Source organism: Aureobasidium namibiae, assembly GCF_000721765.1.
Source record: "Aureobasidium namibiae CBS 147.97 unplaced genomic scaffold scaffold_9, whole genome shotgun sequence".
Taxonomy (NCBI): domain Eukaryota; kingdom Fungi; phylum Ascomycota; class Dothideomycetes; order Dothideales; family Saccotheciaceae; genus Aureobasidium; species Aureobasidium namibiae.
This window is the reverse complement of record NW_013581200.1, coordinates 163,825-180,627: the sequence shown is the minus strand read 5'-3', so window position 1 is coordinate 180,627 and position 16,803 is coordinate 163,825. Positions and strand designations below refer to the sequence as shown.

Here is a 16,803-nt window from a genome sequence, read left to right as displayed (position 1 = left end):
TCCTTCACAAGGTATCAAAGAGCAAGCCTTCAAGAGGCATCGAAAGGTCAGCCTTCAATAGGCATCGAAGAGCAAACCTTGAACAGGTCTCGAGACCAAGGTGGAAAAGTAGAGAAATGGGATTTTAGGCAACCGTAAAGAAGGATCTTTCAAAAGGTCCAAGAAACGACTAGCCTTCACGAGGCTAGGAAAGCAAGACCTTCAAGAGGTCATGAAAACTGGAATCTTCAGAAGATTCGGAAGTAAGCCTTCAAAAGGCGTTGAAGAAGTGGAAGAGAAGGGAAAGGTAGAGGGTAACGGGAAGAGAGCCTAGGAACATTCTCGCAAAGAAGGTAGCAACATGTGCTCAATCCCTATCAGAACCATAGTCCAGAGCAGGAAGACCTCTGACCGGTCCCTTATGGCTTTCGTCAGTCTCATGCCCTACCTCACGAGAAGCTTCATCTTGCTCGACACGTCTACGGCTGCTTCGATGTGGCTGAGCAGATATGGTGGCGGCAGGAGGAGCGTTCATGCTACGCTTCTTTGAGAGCGTAGATGAAGCTGCAGCCTCGACTTGATTAAGCCCTTGCTCTGCTCTGCTCCTAAACCTGGTGGGGAGAGAACGTGGGAAGTCGCGGCTCGGGACCGCCGGCATTCGCAAACGAGGTGGAAGAATCCAGCCATGTGGGCTGTCCTGCTGTTCCAAGCGGTCCACCAACTTGTTCTCCTCCGATTGCAAAACCGATAGCTCGTCTTGACTTCGTTGCTGACTACCCGAAAGAATTACAGGTCCCAGTCTGGGATAGCCAGGGAACAAGTTCGGCACCGGATCGGCAGCATACTGGTGCCACGGTCCCCTAGAACGCCTGACAGGGACGTTGGTGCGGGCCCTGGGAGTGTAGGCGGCGGGGGCGGCGGAGGCGGAGGCGGTGGAAGTGTCGAGAACAGGAGGCGGCAGATTGAGTGTTGACACGACATCGCTGAGCCCGAACCCAGCGCGGGGTGGGGTGCCGGCGGAGACAAAGGCGAAGGCGAAGTTGGCAGCGGAGACGATAGGATCGACGGGAGGAAGGTCGATCGACATGATGGAGCTGTACTCAAGCTCAGTACCCGACTGCATCTGCTCGTCCATGCTCTCGTCGTCCTTCTCTTGCTCCTGTTTGGCCTTCTTGGCCTGCAGGTGTTGCTGCCAGGTCGTGGTCAATACCACCGGCATCAAGTATGCGCCCTCTCGCGCGATGAGCTCTTGCTGTTGTTGTCTGGTATAGGTCTCGCCAGGCATGGCTTGCTGTCGCCAGAGTTCCATGACTCGACTAAGGCGACGATTAAGGTTGTTCTTGGACAAACCTGTGTTCATGGCCTGTAGCCACATCATCATCGTCTCGTTGCTGGTTCTCAGCGGGTGAGGCGCCTCGTATTGGTCATACAGCCAGTCGACAATGTCTTGTGGCTCGAGGGGTGCTGGTTGCCCGGCACCCAATTGCGCCTCCAGCTCTCTCACCTTCTGCTTGAGCTGCTTCTTTGTGGGCGGCATCTTGTTAATATGGATGGTGTGCTGGTGTTTGGACAATAAGAAGTGTGCGCTGAGCAAAAAATGAGGTATGCGCAGGGATGGAGAAGGTTATGCGTTGGAGAAAGATTCGAGATCGGTCGTGCCTGCCGCGTTGTGAGTGGAAAGCACTTACAACGATTTGGTCATTGACTTCGAAACCTTCACTTCTAGCCACCAATTGTCCTATGTTGAGATATTCAACTTGATTACGGTGATATGTAGGAAGGTGAAAACCACTACACCATTCCCACCAGATGGGAAATGCCCCAACCTGACTTCAATAAGTTTGCTGAGTGGATGTTCGGATTCAGGGGCTGGAAAATCCAAATATATTCTGGAGTGCTTGCTGTTCATGAGTCACGGGTTCATTCTGATGATATTCATTTTGATGATATTCATTGGCAACGGCTGTCACCATCTGCATCGTCGAGAAGTCGCAGTTCACGTTTTCTCGATCGTGGCAGCTCCTTCCGCCGGCGCTCTTGCTTGGACGCCGCGCCATCGTCTTCCAATCCGAGCCAAAGTGACTGCCTTGCTCGAGTCGACATGACGACTCCATTTGCTGTCCTCATACCAAACTATCAAACTTCGCTTCTGACTTTACTCGAGCATTGAAATACGAAGCAATTGTTCCATCGCAATCCATCACCGTCTCGCCTCAGCAGACATACCCCTTATTTTGTCCGGGCATTCCTATCGCATTTGGACTTGCTACAAGATGGAACCAACACCTCCAGCAACAGGACAGCTGCTGAAAAGCCCTCTGGCCTCAATTCCGTTATTGCAAGCACCTCCAGCGACGCTTCCGCCGTCACCAATACCTCCAGCAGCAGCTACATCATCACAAGCACCTCCAACAGCAGTTTCATCATCACAAGCCCCTTCAGCAACAGTTCCATCTACGTGCTTTCGTCCACTAGTCAATGTCCCCACAGCCTCTCATCCTGACGGTCAGAATCTCAAACGCTACGGACACAGAGCACCGACATTCCAAGTGTGGTACGAAATGTACTTGGGGAACCAGTTATCTGACGAGATTATCGGTGCTCTTTTATACCTGAGTCCCGATGAGGTCGAAGAGCTGAAATCATACATTCGCGAGATGCTGAGACTCCCTGTTCGCCCCTTGTTGTTGAGAACGTTCGATATTCACTATCCGTATGAAGCACCGAGCCAAGAGCTCATATACAAGCAGGGAGATACCCTACTCAGGTGGCATGTCTTAGCTGGCAGAGCGGGCATTCTCCTTCGCTCGTGTGTCGTCTTCGAGGTCAGTTTCAAATACCCACACCTCTTCAGAGAACCTGCATCGGTCGAAGACTTCGAGAAAGAATGGTGGCCGGACAACTACCACTACTACACGCTAGTACCTTATACATATCGCCGAGAGATTCTGGTCAGACTGATTGAAGCTTGTGCCGAGGACATGAAGAAGAACAAGAACCTGCGTATCCTCAGTACCGATCCCACGCCTTACAGAAAGAGACCTGCATCCAGTCTCGAGAACGACGATGCCTCCACCAAACGAGCTCGTATAGACGTGGCACCAATCGGCAACCTGAGTTTCGGGTATCATGGTCTCACGATCCGAAAGGCAAGCAGGTAGCGAGATGAACCTGGTGCGTCAGCTCCCGGTTTTTGCAGCATGGTACGATATTCTCAGTATCCTCGGGAGTCGGGGATACTTTCCTTGTTTCGGTGACCGTTCTTTGCTTTGTTGATATTGACATCCTGTTTCATGGACAAGACCCACTACCAAGCTGGGGTCATGCTGAACTGTGGTTGCATTAATTACAGATACAGGATTGCGCTGTATTCTCTGGCCTGAGACAGACACACTTGTTGATTCTTGCACCGTGCAGGATTGATACACATATCTTTCATTTCATCGTCTCGGAAGCCAGAGAGTATGGGAAGTCATATCACCAATTTGAGCTTACCCCCGTTCGCTTTCTACTCGGGAGTCACGGGGTCAACACCTGGACGTCACCTGTCTTTTTCCAAAGTCTTTGATCATTACCAAAGTATCTAGCATACGAAACATTCTCACTTTCATTCCATTGCAGCTCTGATTTGTCTCAGAAGTCACGTTCTAGTGCTTCATTCAAGCTTTCATTCATCATCATCATCTTCTTCTTCTTCTTGCTCGCCACATGTATTTGACAGTGATATTATGATCCAGTAGTCTCGTGGTCCCATCGGTTCTCAACAAGTTTCTACTCAACTCTCATTCTTTGCTCTATATATGGTACTGCCGGAGTACCAATTGATCTGGTTCCATTCGCGGTGAATATCACGTAGAGACAAAGTCGGCGCGGCAACAAGCCAATTTTCACTCACTCGCATTCGATTTCCGGACTATTCGGAACAAGCGTAATCGCGGGTTTTCCTCACTGGCTATATCTACTGTTTGTTCTCTCCTCCTCTCGATCCCTTCTTCTTAAACATCCCATCCACACATCAATCGCGCAAGATCTCTGCCTCTTTTCTTTACCAACACATCACTACAACACGCAACAAAGATCTGTCATCCACAACAAAGATCTCCCATCCATAAACACAATCCACACCAACCAGAACAAGCAATCATGTCTGACGCCCCTGACACCACCTTCTCTGCTGGCGAGTCTAAGCTGTTGATCAGCATCATCAAGAACTTGACTGGTAACCTTGAGGTATGTTTGTCTTTTCTTCTCCGCACATCTCGTTTACATGCATCCACATTTTACATTATCATGTTTGGCTGTATCTCTGTGTTGAGCGCGCGCATTCTGCTGTGGTTTTTGTTCACTCCTTGTTTTTCCGGCATTCGTCCTCGCGTTTTCGCTTCCTTCCTTGTTCTACATCCATTTTTCATCCTCATCTCTGCCCCTTTTGCGTGATCATGATACTCCATCCGATCACATCGAATTTCCCCTTCTCCAGCACATTTTTCTTATGCCATCCTTCCCTCATCCCTACCCTCTCACCTCATCATGCTTCTTCCCTTCACGTAACACAAAACTGACCTCTCTCACCTACACAGTCCGACTGGGACGCCGTCGCCGCCGAACTGAACTACAAAGATGCCGCCATCGCCCGCACCCGCTGGAACCAGATCCGCCGCAAGAAGATTACGGGCCCTGCTTCCGCTTCCTCCTCCACCACTACTGCCAAGAAGACTGGTGCTAAGAAAGGCGCCGCCAAGAAGGGCAAGAAAGCCGCTTCTGAGTCTGAGGATGATGACGAGGGTGAGACCAAGGCTGTGATCAGGACCGAGGAGGAGGACGAAGACGAGGATGAAGAGGAAGAGGCAAAGCCCGCTGCAAAGAAACGCGGTCGTCCTGCCAAGACTGCTGCTGCTGCTGCAAAGAAGACTGGAGGGAAGAAACGCAAGGCTGCTGCCACTGCTGTCTCTGACAGCGAGGACGAGCAAGAGATGAAGACTCTGGTCAAGAAAGTCAAGACTGAAGTTGTTGAGGAAGAAGCTGCTGTCGGCGCTGCTGCAGACGCTGAGACTCCTCCTGAAGCTGAAGTTCCCGCTGATGCTGGAGACAAGGCCGACGCTGCTGTCGACAATGCCCCCACCGCCGCCTCCGACAACGAAGAAGAAGAAGAAGACACCAAGCCCGCCCCCAAGAAACGCGGTCGTCCTGCAAAGGCCACTGCCAGACGCGGTCCCGCCAAGAAGGCTGCTGCAAACAAGACCGGACGCAAGGCCGCCACCGCCACTACTGCCGCTTCCGATGATGAAGATGAAGAGGAAGGAAGCACTCTTGCCAAGAAGGTCAAGAACGAAGGTGCTGGAGATGAGGAAGCTGGTGTCGACGCTGATGAGGAGTAGGACGGTGGCGTCAAGGCTGAGGTTGAGGCCGAGGCTGACGAGACTGAGGTCTGATGCTTTGATTTCTTTACTGCGAACTTACATCCCGCGATCTGATCAGAAGGTTGATTAGAAGGACAGCGGTTATCAAATAGACGCGCAAGGCATTTCGCGCTCATAAAGTCCTATCATGGTAGACAGAAGGGAGTTTACCAAGTCAGATAGTCATCAGATGCAATGAAGCACAAGTGTCCGAGGGGCATCATACCAATTCCTACCCTCTCCCAATGTGCTTCCTGTTCTACGTGTAGTTGACGTGATGTCGACTTGTGAAAGGTCCTCGCCACAGTTGGAGTATGTATTCTTTTGCAAAGACAGGGGAACGTAAAATAAATGGAGTGTAGATATAAAACACGAGTAAGACTCACCCCAGCTCTCGCAGTATGGTTGAATGAAGTTTGTTGACAGCTCTTGGCTTCTAAAATGAATGTGCCCAGTTGTTGCCTTTGCGACCCTGCCAGACCGGGCGTTGAATGGAAGTCTGGAAAGCAGATGATACACCTTGTTCTCGCACGACATGGGCGAAAGACACAACCTGCGCGACCTAGATATCGAGTACCCCACGCCACCGGATACTTCGAGCATATTGATCCTCATTGGCCCTCTGAGTTCCTGTGATGAACGGACCAAACTCACAAAGTTGTCCCGCGCTTCGGTATCCTTCTCGCGTTCTATGCTGGCAGTGTAGGTACGTTCAAGCTGTCATTGTCATCAATTTTCTGTGCGATGCAAGCTGCATACTGAAATCAACTTACGTGAGAATCTCAAATTCATCATATTTCTTGAGCTGAACGGCACTTCGCCTGTACGTCCTGAGGAGGAGGTCGGCCAAGTCTGCAGAGATTGCGGCACGTGATGATTTTGAGACTATGTCTTGGAGCTGCTTCCTTGGACCGAAAGATGGATCGAAGATCAGCAGATTGCGCTTGCTGTTTTTGGAGCGCTCAAACCCGACAATCGTCATGGAGTGGCCTGGCTGTTGGAAGAAGATCGGCGGACGGTGAGACCTGTGCACTTTCGAGTTAAGTTGGGCGTCCTGTGAGAAGTATGCTTCTACAAAGTCAAGCAGGTGCTCATGCGCCATTTTGGCAGATGTGCCACCGAATGTCTGAACAGAGTGAGCGATACCCAAAAACTTGCAGAAGGTGGCCACCTATGACAAAATATAAGCATGACGATCTTCAGGCGCGGTGGAGTCATACCTCAGGTGTGCCTATCCATTTCCTTGTGTTGCGAATTCCTCCAGTCTCTTGCCTGCCGACACAGAATGGATTACGGTCCCAAGCTTCTTCGATCAAGTCTTGTATCTGAAGAATACCTGGGATACCCCTTTCAAAGCGTTCGTGACCTGTTGCTTTTGTGCCTCGGATGTATGATACGAGCATCTGAATGTTTCGGTAGCCGCAGAAATAGCCTGGACTGGTTCCCTTGTGCACGTGGTGGACGCTTGGATGACAGACGTAGACATTTGAAAGACCTTCGGATGACGCGACGCATAGGCGAGTGATAGTCGGAATGAGTTCGGGCACTTCGTTCTCCACGACACGTTCTGTAAATATCCGGCCATCTCTGCCGATGCGGTTGATCCGTCTTGTGGGTTCGCCATCTCGGAGTTTTTTGAGTACGCTCTCAGGCATCTTCTTCTCGAATGCGTACGAACCGAGCTCTTTCTTCTGTTATACAGCTTAGTATCCAGTAACATCCCATTGAGACTTGGATTGGGCTATGAATCCGTAGCAGACACAAGAAAGACGAAAGAAGACTTACACCAAGGCGGGCCCCGTGTGGTTTGAATTCTGTACAGACTGCCGCACGCATCTTATCATACGATCGGTCGTGATGCTTGACAATAGGGCGAGCGATTGTTGTCGAGCCTGCAGGAGCAGTCGAAGAATGATGGAGGCTGGTTGTAGAACCAGAGTCGAGTTCAGCCATGTCTCCAGCAGCGATGGTATCGGATGGATGCTGTAATGATAGATGGTTGTTCATGTGTTCGTCGAGTTCGACGAGATGCACAAAGTCTTCGCACTCAGGACACTCAACATAAGGAAAGTCATTCACGGCGTTGTTGGCAGCTCTTTCTTCTCTTGGGCCCAGATTTCCGACGGTCGATTTTGTGACATTTCCATGATTTATGGCATCAGTAGATACTCGCTCCTCTTCCTTTCTCTGTAGCGCGAGGGCAAATCTCAGATCCTCGTCCTGGGCTGCGAAGTGTGAATCTGGAGTGTGATGCAGCTCGATATGGGCCGTGATTTGATACTCTGCTTGATTGTCATTGGACGTGTAGAATCCGCACAAGAACGGACACTCCATAGTCATCTGGGCAGAGCACCTGATTATCGGGATGCAATGCACGTGAGCAGGTTTGCAGTGGCAGAGCAGGGCAGTTCGCAGATTGGCTGGCGCGCTTGTTGGGGACCGTCCGCAGAGTGGTGAGCTGCTGTTGAAGCCAGATCACTGCGGGCTTGGGTGTAAAGAAAGTTCGATTTTGACAAAGGTCGCGCTTCTTCTGTCCCACAATGCACAATTCCGTTGTCAGATTGTCTGATATTATTTTTGATCGGGATTCGATTGTTCGTCCGCTCTCCACGCGTCAAGACGACGTCCAGCACGTGTTGCACGTCACATGAAAATGGCTGAGGAATTGGCGTCTTCAACGATATCGACTTCTGCAACAAAGACCTACGTCGCACGGCATCACAGAAAGACGACGAACGCAAAATGTCAGATTCCGATCAGAACAAGTCAACAACGTTATGATTCTCGCCGCTTAGGCCGATGAGCAAACACATTGGTAATTCTGACGAACTGCAAGACATGAGTCGGTCATAAAGGTCATAGACAGGAATTTCATTTCCCAACAATAGTTGAACGAAGGGAAAGCCGCAGACAGGAGCAGCGAGAAGTCGTCGACCGTGGTCGTGATACAGGCTTTGGGTGGCGTCCTTCTAGAAGCTGGGGGGGGCTGGACCATGACAGGACGAATCGGTCAGAATGTCGTGCTTTAGAGAAGGAAGCAGGGGATAGGCAAGACATGTACGAATGGCACAGTCGCGATTATTCATCGAAGACGACTTGAAAGTATCGGATGTGCTTGCAAAATGATGGCAGCCGTATCTTGCCGACGTGGTGATAAAACTCGGATGCCAAAAACTTCTTCCTAAAGGGGGCGCGCTCGAGAGGATTCGATTGTTTGCCTTCCAGCTTTGCATCCCCCGCGTCAAAAACCTCCAGCAAGCTTCTCTCAACCACAGCACACCAACTTCCCACCCACATCACCTTCCCTGTCCTCGCATTCTTCCACTGAATTATCCGAGACCATGAGCGACAACATGATCCCCCAAAAGGGCAGCAAGCCTGCACCGTGAGTTTCGTCCCTAGCCCGCCACCACGTCCGCGCCCACCACAACAAGAAGTCCTCTCTTGCTTGCCGCCTCCATCCCCCCTTCAAACACCAATAATCACCACTCTTCCTGCGCTGCAAATCTCTCCCCTACGCATCTCTACCGCTCTCTCGCCATTCGCAATGTCGACAATCCGACCCGACCAAGCAGTCACTGACCATACCAGTACCCCCCAAAACACTCCCCTCGACAAGGCCCCCATCTCCTCTCGCGCACAACAGCCTGGTGTCTCCAGCATCAAAGAAGGTATGCGCCCTCGACGTTTCGCCTCCGCTACAACTCACTGACACACCCGCGCAGAGGACGCTGCCTCAATATTCGCTGCCAACCCCGCTCTCGTCTCGATGATGCAGAACAAGCTCAGCGGCCTCGTCGGTAGATCATCCGGTTACGTTGAGTCGCTCCCTGCCCCCGTCCGCAGACGTGTCGCTGGTCTCAAGGGTGTCCAGAAGGAGCACTCCAAGCTCGAGGCCGAGTTCCAGGAGGAGGTCCTTGCCCTCGAGAAGAAGTTCTTCGCCAAGTACGCCCCTCTTTACGAGAAGCGTGCCAAGATCATCAACGGTTCCACCGAGCCCACCGAGCAGGAAGTCGAGGCTGGCAAGGAGGACGAAGAGGAAGATGACGAGGACGATGAGGCCGACGAGGCCGAGGACGACAAGTCTGCCGCCGACGTCAAGGGTATCCCCGAGTTCTGGCTTTCCGCCATGAAGAACTCTTCGCTTGCCGAGACCATCACCGATCGTGACGAGGATGCCCTCAAGTTCTTGACCGACATCCGCATGGAGTACCTCGACCGCCCCGGATTCCGTCTCATCTTCGAGTTCGCCGAGAACGAGTTCTTCACCAACAAGACCATCTCCAAGACCTATTACTACCAAGAGGAGAACGGCTACGGTGGTGACTTCATCTACGACCACGCCGAGGGTGACAAGATTGACTGGCAGTCCGGCAAGGATCTCACCGTTAGAGTCGAGAGCAAGAAGCAGCGCAACAAGAGTAAGTTTGAGGTCATCTCGTGTTCATCAGCATAAAAACTAACCATATCTCTCAGACACCAAGCAGACCCGCATTGTCAAGAAGACCATCCCCACTCCCTCGTTCTTCGACTTCTTCAACCCCGCCAGCCCCCCTACCGAGGACGACGAGGAGGTTGAGGACGATATTGAGGCCAAGCTCGAGCTCGACTACCAGCTCGGTGAGGACATCAAGGAGAAGCTCATTCCCCGTGCCATCGACTGGTTCACTGGTGAGGCTCTGCAATTCGAGCAGGGCTTCGAGGACTTTGATGAGGACGACTTCGAGGACGAGGACGATGAGGATGAGGAGGACTACGACCGTGACGAGGAGGATGATGAGGAGGAGTCAGATGAGGATGTAAGCATATCTCTGATCAAACCTGTGGAGAAGCGAGTGACTGACAACATCCCCAGGGTGACGGCTCAAAGCCCAAGCAGGAGACTGCTGAGTGCAAGCAGAGCTAGATGAGATGTGCTAGATTTCCTTTTACATCACCATCCTAGACTTTGGTCTTTCAAGGCAACCATACCGATCTAATGGCGGCGGGCGTTCGGATCACGGGTCTTGCAATGTACATTGCTTGCTCTTCCCACCTCAAGCAAGCCCATTCGAAACCTCGACACAGCCTGGATCGGAGCAACAAAAAAGTCACGCTCCTTGACGCAGCACCATCCCCCTCACCTCACGCACTTCGATGTCCTCTTTCCTTCCTGCTACAGCGGCGTTGTTTATTCTACCGATTGGCAACGCGTGTTCTTTTTTTTCTTCTTGTCCTCTATATAGCTGATAATCATACTCTCGGACAACAGATGGTCGACACTGTGAGGTGTGTTTGCAGGCGAAGTTCGTCACTCGAATCAAGACATATTTACATGAGGAGTACCTCAATCCGAAAGCGACAATGTACTTGAAGAGTCATGCCAACTAAGTGGTGTGGATGTCGAGTAATGTTAAGGTTGCGAATGAGGCTCAAGTGCAGCGCTTGACCGCCTTTCTCCGTCTTTCTCAACGTCTTGAGTGGCCTTGAAATGGCGTAAGGCCAGGCTATGGTTGTCAGGTGGTCTTTGTCATGGCTGTGCTCTGCTTCTTACGCGTTCTACCATGATTCATTTGATGAGATACGGATTTACATAGCGAGAGATTAGAGAACAAGTGGCATTTTAAAGACTGTCGAAAGTAACACCCTGGCGATATTTTTCAGCTGCGATGCTTCCCAGAAAATAGCAATACTCAGAGTTGGAAACCGCTGTCAAACCATAATAGGAAGTACCTTGGTATCCAGACTTCATGTTAGGCATCTTTCGTCAGGTGTGCAAGGCCTACAAGGCCAGAAGCTGTCTGTTGTTGTTTTGTGACTTGTTTTTGCGCAACCTAACCATCTCCTCTGTAGAGACCCAGTGGAATGTTCAGGGATTTGATATTTTCAAGCCAGCGCAACTGCGCAGCATTTTTGCTTCCATGAGAATAAATGTACACCGAATGAGAAGAATTTGAGCAATATGCACATGCTAGAGACAGCACATGAGTACAAGTCAAGGCATGTAGTTGTGATGTTTCAGGTCGTGTGTTTATGCTTTGGCAGGGATTTGCGGGGCGGACGCTCGCAACGGAGTCGGTCGCATCTGAGCGCCCGTGCGCGCCCCTTAAATGCACGGGACTTATTGTTGATGCCGTGGAATCGGCAAAGAGAGCGAGAGCAAGAGGGTCTTGGTCCAAAAGATCGACTGTCAACTCGTCGCCATAATACCTACTCTACAGTCCTAATCTGTTGCTGGACAAGGACTCGTTAGGAGTTGCAGTTGTTCTTTCTTTTCCCCCCTCCAATGCAGCACTTCTGATCTTGCTTGCGGACACGACTATTCACCGCTGCCACACGCTATCCACGAGTCGCTCGCTCCTCCCTCGACCGCCCAACCAGTCGCCAGCATGGCAGCCACATACGATGTGGGAACCAAGGCCTGGCAGCCCGATGTCACCGAAGGCTGGGTTGCCTCAGAGGTCGAGCAAAAGAACCTGGACGGAGAGAAGGTCACGCTTGTATTCCAGCTGGCCAATGGAGAGGTATGCCCACCACGGGAGCTCCTACTGCAAAAGAGTCGGCGCTGATAGCTTGCTGCAGACACGATCAATAGAGACGACGCTGGCCGCCATCGCAGACGGCAAGGACCCAAAACTGCCGCCGCTGATGAACCCGACAATGTTGGAGGCCTCTGACGACTTGACCAATCTTTCGCATTTGAACGAGCCCGCAGGTAAACGCGCCGCCCTCGCTCTTCGACCCAAACAACAGCGCTGACACAGCTATACAGTGTTACAAGCCATCAAACTACGATATGCACAGAAAGAAATCTACACGTATTCAGGCATCGTCCTTATTGCTACCAACCCCTTCGCCCGCGTCGACTCGCTCTACGTCCCGGGCATGGTTCAGATTTACGCCGGCAAGCAGCGCCAAACACAAGCGCCGCATTTGTTTGCTATAGCAGAGGAGGCTTTCGCGTACGAGTTCCTATCTACACCATCGCCAGCGCCGCGTCCACAGGCTAACACAAGACAGGGATATGCTGAGAGATGGTCGCAACCAGACCATTGTCGTTTCGGGAGAGTCTGGTGCTGGAAAGACTGTTTCTGCCAAATACATCATGCGCTACTTTGCAACAAGAGAATCACCCGATCAGCCTGGCTCCCGTTCAAAGGGTCGTGTCGAGAGTATGAGCGAGACTGAAGAGCAGATTCTGGCCACCAACCCTATCATGGAAGCCTTCGGTAACGCAAAGACAACCCGCAACGACAACTCGTCACGCTTCGGAAAGTACATCGAGATCATGTTTGACAAGAAGACGGACATTATTGGTGCGAGAATCAGAGTATACCTGCTCGAGCGCTCGAGACTGGTTTTCCAGCCGCTCAAGGAGAGGAACTACCACATCTTCTACCAGCTGGTCGCTGGTGCTTCAGATGCTGAAAAGGAGGAGCTGGGCTTGATACCCGTCGAAGAGTTCGATTACCTCAACCAAGGAAATGCTGCCCAGATCGATGGCCTGGACGACGCCAAGGAGTTCAGCGACACAAAGGAGGCCTTGACCAGAATCGGTGTCTCGACAGACCAACAATCCTCCATTTGGAAAATCCTCGCTGCTCTGTTGCACATCGGAAACATCAAAATCATTGCCACTCGTACCGATTCCCAACTCTCTGCTACTGATGCTTCGGTTGTCAAGGCTTGTGAGCTGCTTGGCATCGACGCCGAGAGCTTCGCCAAATGGACCGTCAAGAAACAGCTTGTCACTAGAGGTGAGAAGATTACATCCAACTTGACACAACAGCAGGCCACCGTCGTTCGTGACTCGGTCGCAAAGTACATCTACTCTAGCTTGTTCGACTGGCTGGTCGAAATTCTCAACAGCAGTCTGGCCACCCCCGAAGTTCTCGAGAATGTCACCTCCTTCATTGGTGTTTTGGATATCTACGGTTTCGAACATTTCGCCAAGAACTCATTCGAACAGTTCTGTATCAACTATGCCAACGAGAAGCTCCAGCAAGAGTTCAACCAGCACGTCTTCAAGCTTGAACAGGAAGAATACCTTCGCGAAGAGATTGACTGGAAGTTCATTGATTTCTCCGACAACCAGCCTTGTATCGATTTGATCGAAGGCAAGCTTGGTGTTCTTGCTCTCCTGGATGAAGAATCAAGACTGCCCATGGGTTCCGACGAGTCTTTCGTTACCAAGCTTCACACCAGCTTCGGCGACAGCAAGTCAAAGTTCTTCAAGAAGCCTCGCTTCGGAAAGTCTGCCTTCACCGTCTGCCATTATGCTGTTGATGTCGCATATGAATCCGACGGCTTCATCGAGAAGAACAGAGATACTGTGCCCGACGAGCACATGGAAGTTCTCCGTGCTTCCTCCAACTCTTTCCTCACTGAGATTCTTGAGGCTGCTTCGGCCGTACGTGAGCGCGATACTGCAGCTGCTCAGGCCAAGCCTTCTGCTGTTGCAGCTCCTGGAAAGAGACCCGGCGCCGCTTCAACAAGAAAGCCCACTCTTGGTGGTATCTTCAAGTCGTCTCTGATTGAGCTGATGGCCACCATCAACTCTACCGATGTGCACTACATCCGCTGTATCAAGCCCAACGAAGCCAAGGAAGCCTGGAAGTTCGAAGGTCCCATGGTCTTGAGTCAACTGCGTGCTTGTGGTGTTCTTGAGACCGTCAGAATCAGTTGTGCTGGATATCCCACAAGATGGACCTACGAAGAATTCGCTCTCCGATACTACATGCTTGTACCATCAACACTATGGACGTCCGAACTCAGGGGTATGGCCAATGCTATCTTGACACAAGCACTTGGCGGTGCTGCCAACGATGCTACAAGCAAGTACCAGCTTGGTCTGACCAAGATCTTCTTCCGTGCTGGTATGCTTGCCTTCCTCGAGAATCTGAGAACCAGCCGTCTCAACGATGCTGCTATCATGATTCAGAAGAACCTTCGCGCCAAGTACTACCGTCGTCGCTACCTCGAAGCCATCGGCTCCGTCCGTGGGTTTCAGTCCCTTGTGCGAGGATGCGTCGCACGCCGCAATGCTGACGATGCGCGGCGAACGAAATCTGCCACCACGATCCAACGTGTGTGGAGAGGCCAAAAAGAGCGCAAGAACTACGTACTTGTCCGCAACAATCTCATCCAGTTCGAAGCGGCGACCAAGGGATATCTCTGCCGTAAAAACATTCTGGACACGAGACTAGGCAACGCTGCGCGTACCATTCAAAGAGCTTGGAGATCTGGTCAACAACGTAAAGAATGGACCGACTACAGACGCAAGGTCACTATCGTACAAGGTCTGTGGAGAGGTAAGCAGGCTCGCAAGGCTTACAAGGGCCTGCGTGAGGAGGCCAGAGATCTCAAGCAAATCTCCTACAAGCTTGAAAATAAGGTTGTCGAGCTTACCCAGTCGCTCGGCGCTGTCAGAACCGAGAACAAGGCTCTCAAACATCAAGTACAGAACTATGAGAACCAGCTTAACACTTGGAAGAACCGTACCCAGGGCCTCGAACAGAGAGCAAAGGAACTCCAGGCAGAGGCGAATCAGGCTGGTATGAGTGCCGCCAAGGTTGGTCAGCTGGAAGAGGAAATGGCCAAGCTACAGCACAGCTACGAGGAGTCTTCGTCCAGTATGCGCAGACTCCAAGAAGAAGAAAGGACACTGCGCGAATCTCTTCGCGTGACTACAGAAGAGCTGGAAAACTCGAAGCAGAGTGTTACCGTGTCCGAGACCGAGAAGATGTCGTTGAGGCAACAGCTAGCAGAGTTACAGGATCAGCTGGAGCATGCCAAGCGTGCTGCTCCCACCAACGGCGAGATGACCAATGGTGGTGCTGGTCAGATCAGCGGTCTGATCAACCTCGTATCATCGTCGTCAAAGAAGCCCAAACGCCGCAGTGCTGGCTTCGAGCCCACCAACACCGACAGATCCAGTGGCACTTTCAACCCTCGACCAGTCTCGATGGCATTTGGTGCTACTAGCGGACACCAACAGACTCTCTCCGGGTCCACCTTCAAGCCTGACTTGGAGAATGTTGAGATGGAGCTCGAGAACTTGCTCGCCAACGAAGATGCATTGAACGATGAGGTCTCCATGGGCCTTATCAGAAACCTCAAGATTCCCCTCCCCGGATCTACCCCACTCCCTACCGACAAGGAAGTCTTGTTCCCCGCATATCTCATCAACCTTGTCACTTCCGAGATGTGGAACAATGGCTTTGTCAAGGAGTCTGAGCGCTTCCTTGCCAATGTCATGCAGTCCATTCAGCAAGAGGTCATGCAGCACGACGGTGACGAGGCAGTCAACCCTGGTGCTTTCTGGCTCTCAAACGTCCACGAGATGCTCTCGTTCGTCTTCCTTGCTGAAGACTGGTACGAAGCACAAAAGACGGACAACTTTGAATATGACCGTCTTCTCGAGATTGTTAAGCACGACTTGGAAAGTCTTGAATTTAACATCTACCACACTTGGATGAAGGTATTGAAAAAGAAGTTGCACAAAATGATCGTTCCTGCCATCATCGAGTCGCAATCGCTTCCGGGCTTTGTTACCAATGAGAGCAACCGTTTCCTCGGCAAGCTTCTTCAGTCCAACAACGCACCTGCCTTTAGCATGGACAACCTGCTTTCTCTGCTCAACAATGTCTTCAAGGCTATGAAGGCATTCTACCTCGAGGACTCCATCATCACCCAGACCATTACCGAGCTTCTTCGTCTCGTCGGTGTCACCGCCTTCAATGACCTTCTCATGCGCCGTAACTTCCTCTCTTGGAAGCGTGGTTTGCAGATCAACTACAACATTACCAGAATTGAGGAATGGTGCAAGAGCCATGATATGCCCGAGGGTACTCTCCAACTTGAGCATCTTATGCAGGCCACCAAGCTTTTGCAGCTCAAGAAGGCGACACTCAACGACATTGAGATTATCCAGGACATTTGCTGGATGTGAGTACCCTTTCTGTACTGCTCCCTAAAAAACCACGTATGCTGACTACAAAACCAGGCTCTCGCCCAACCAAATTCAAAAGCTGCTGAACCAGTACCTCGTCGCCGACTACGAACAACCCATCAACGGCGAAATCATGAAAGCCGTCGCCTCGCGCGTCACCGACCCCAAGACCGATGTTTTGCTCTTGCCCGCCGTAGACATGGACGACAGCGGGCCCTACGAAATCGCCGAGCCGCGCGTCATCACAGCACTCGAGACCTACACACCCTCGTGGCTGCAAACACCGCGACTCAAGCGCCTTGCAGAAATTGTTTCCGCACAAGCGGTCATGCAGCAACAGCTTGATGCTGGAGGTGCCATGGCTAAGGAAGCGTACGAAGCAGGTGAGGATGGCGAGGGAGGTGATATGGGGGATTGGAGTCATTTGAACGGACAGAATGGGCTTCATCAACATCATGAGCAAGAAGCTGGGATCTAGAAGGTTGTTTTTGTTTT

The 16,803-nt window shown here is 51.5% G+C and overlaps 6 protein-coding genes across 6 annotated transcripts; 4 read left to right on the top strand and 2 right to left on the bottom strand.

Annotated features, from left to right (window-relative positions):
- Positions 1-346: 346 nt before the first annotated feature.
- Positions 347-1,516, bottom strand: M436DRAFT_82078 (uncharacterized protein; the record flags this gene model as incomplete). The annotated part of the gene is made up of 1 exon (XM_013571765.1): positions 347-1,516. The coding sequence occupies one exon, from the start codon at positions 1,514-1,516 to the stop codon at positions 347-349; it is 1,170 nt and encodes a 389-aa protein (XP_013427219.1).
- Positions 1,517-2,252: 736 nt separating this feature from the next.
- M436DRAFT_63975 (uncharacterized protein) lies at positions 2,253-3,140 on the top strand (the record flags this gene model as incomplete). Its single annotated transcript, XM_013571671.1, has 1 exon — positions 2,253-3,140. The coding sequence occupies one exon, from the start codon at positions 2,253-2,255 to the stop codon at positions 3,138-3,140; it is 888 nt and encodes a 295-aa protein (XP_013427125.1).
- Positions 3,141-4,122: 982 nt separating this feature from the next.
- On the top strand, positions 4,123-5,357 carry M436DRAFT_82076 (uncharacterized protein; the record flags this gene model as incomplete). The annotated part of the gene is made up of 2 exons (XM_013571764.1): positions 4,123-4,209; positions 4,560-5,357. The coding sequence occupies 2 exons, from the start codon at positions 4,123-4,125 to the stop codon at positions 5,355-5,357; spliced, it is 885 nt and encodes a 294-aa protein (XP_013427218.1).
- Positions 5,358-6,147: 790 nt separating this feature from the next.
- On the bottom strand, positions 6,148-7,069 carry M436DRAFT_47846 (DUF1671-domain-containing protein; the record flags this gene model as incomplete). The annotated part of the gene is made up of 2 exons (XM_013571643.1): positions 6,148-6,549; positions 6,599-7,069. Coding segments are annotated over 2 exons (873 nt in total), but the record flags the coding sequence as incomplete, so codon positions are not given.
- Positions 7,070-8,925: 1,856 nt separating this feature from the next.
- On the top strand, positions 8,926-10,284 carry M436DRAFT_47217 (nucleosome assembly protein NAP-1; the record flags this gene model as incomplete). Its single annotated transcript, XM_013571548.1, has 4 exons — positions 8,926-9,064; positions 9,104-9,799; positions 9,855-10,177; positions 10,234-10,284. The coding sequence occupies 4 exons, from the start codon at positions 8,926-8,928 to the stop codon at positions 10,282-10,284; spliced, it is 1,209 nt and encodes a 402-aa protein (XP_013427002.1).
- Positions 10,285-11,746: 1,462 nt separating this feature from the next.
- M436DRAFT_82073 (myosin-2) lies at positions 11,747-16,786 on the top strand (the record flags this gene model as incomplete). The annotated part of the gene is made up of 5 exons (XM_013571763.1): positions 11,747-11,881; positions 11,940-12,072; positions 12,130-12,319; positions 12,378-16,304; positions 16,363-16,786. 5 exons carry the CDS (start codon positions 11,747-11,749, stop codon positions 16,784-16,786), a joined length of 4,809 nt encoding a protein of 1,602 aa, XP_013427217.1.
- Positions 16,787-16,803: the final 17 nt, after the last annotated feature.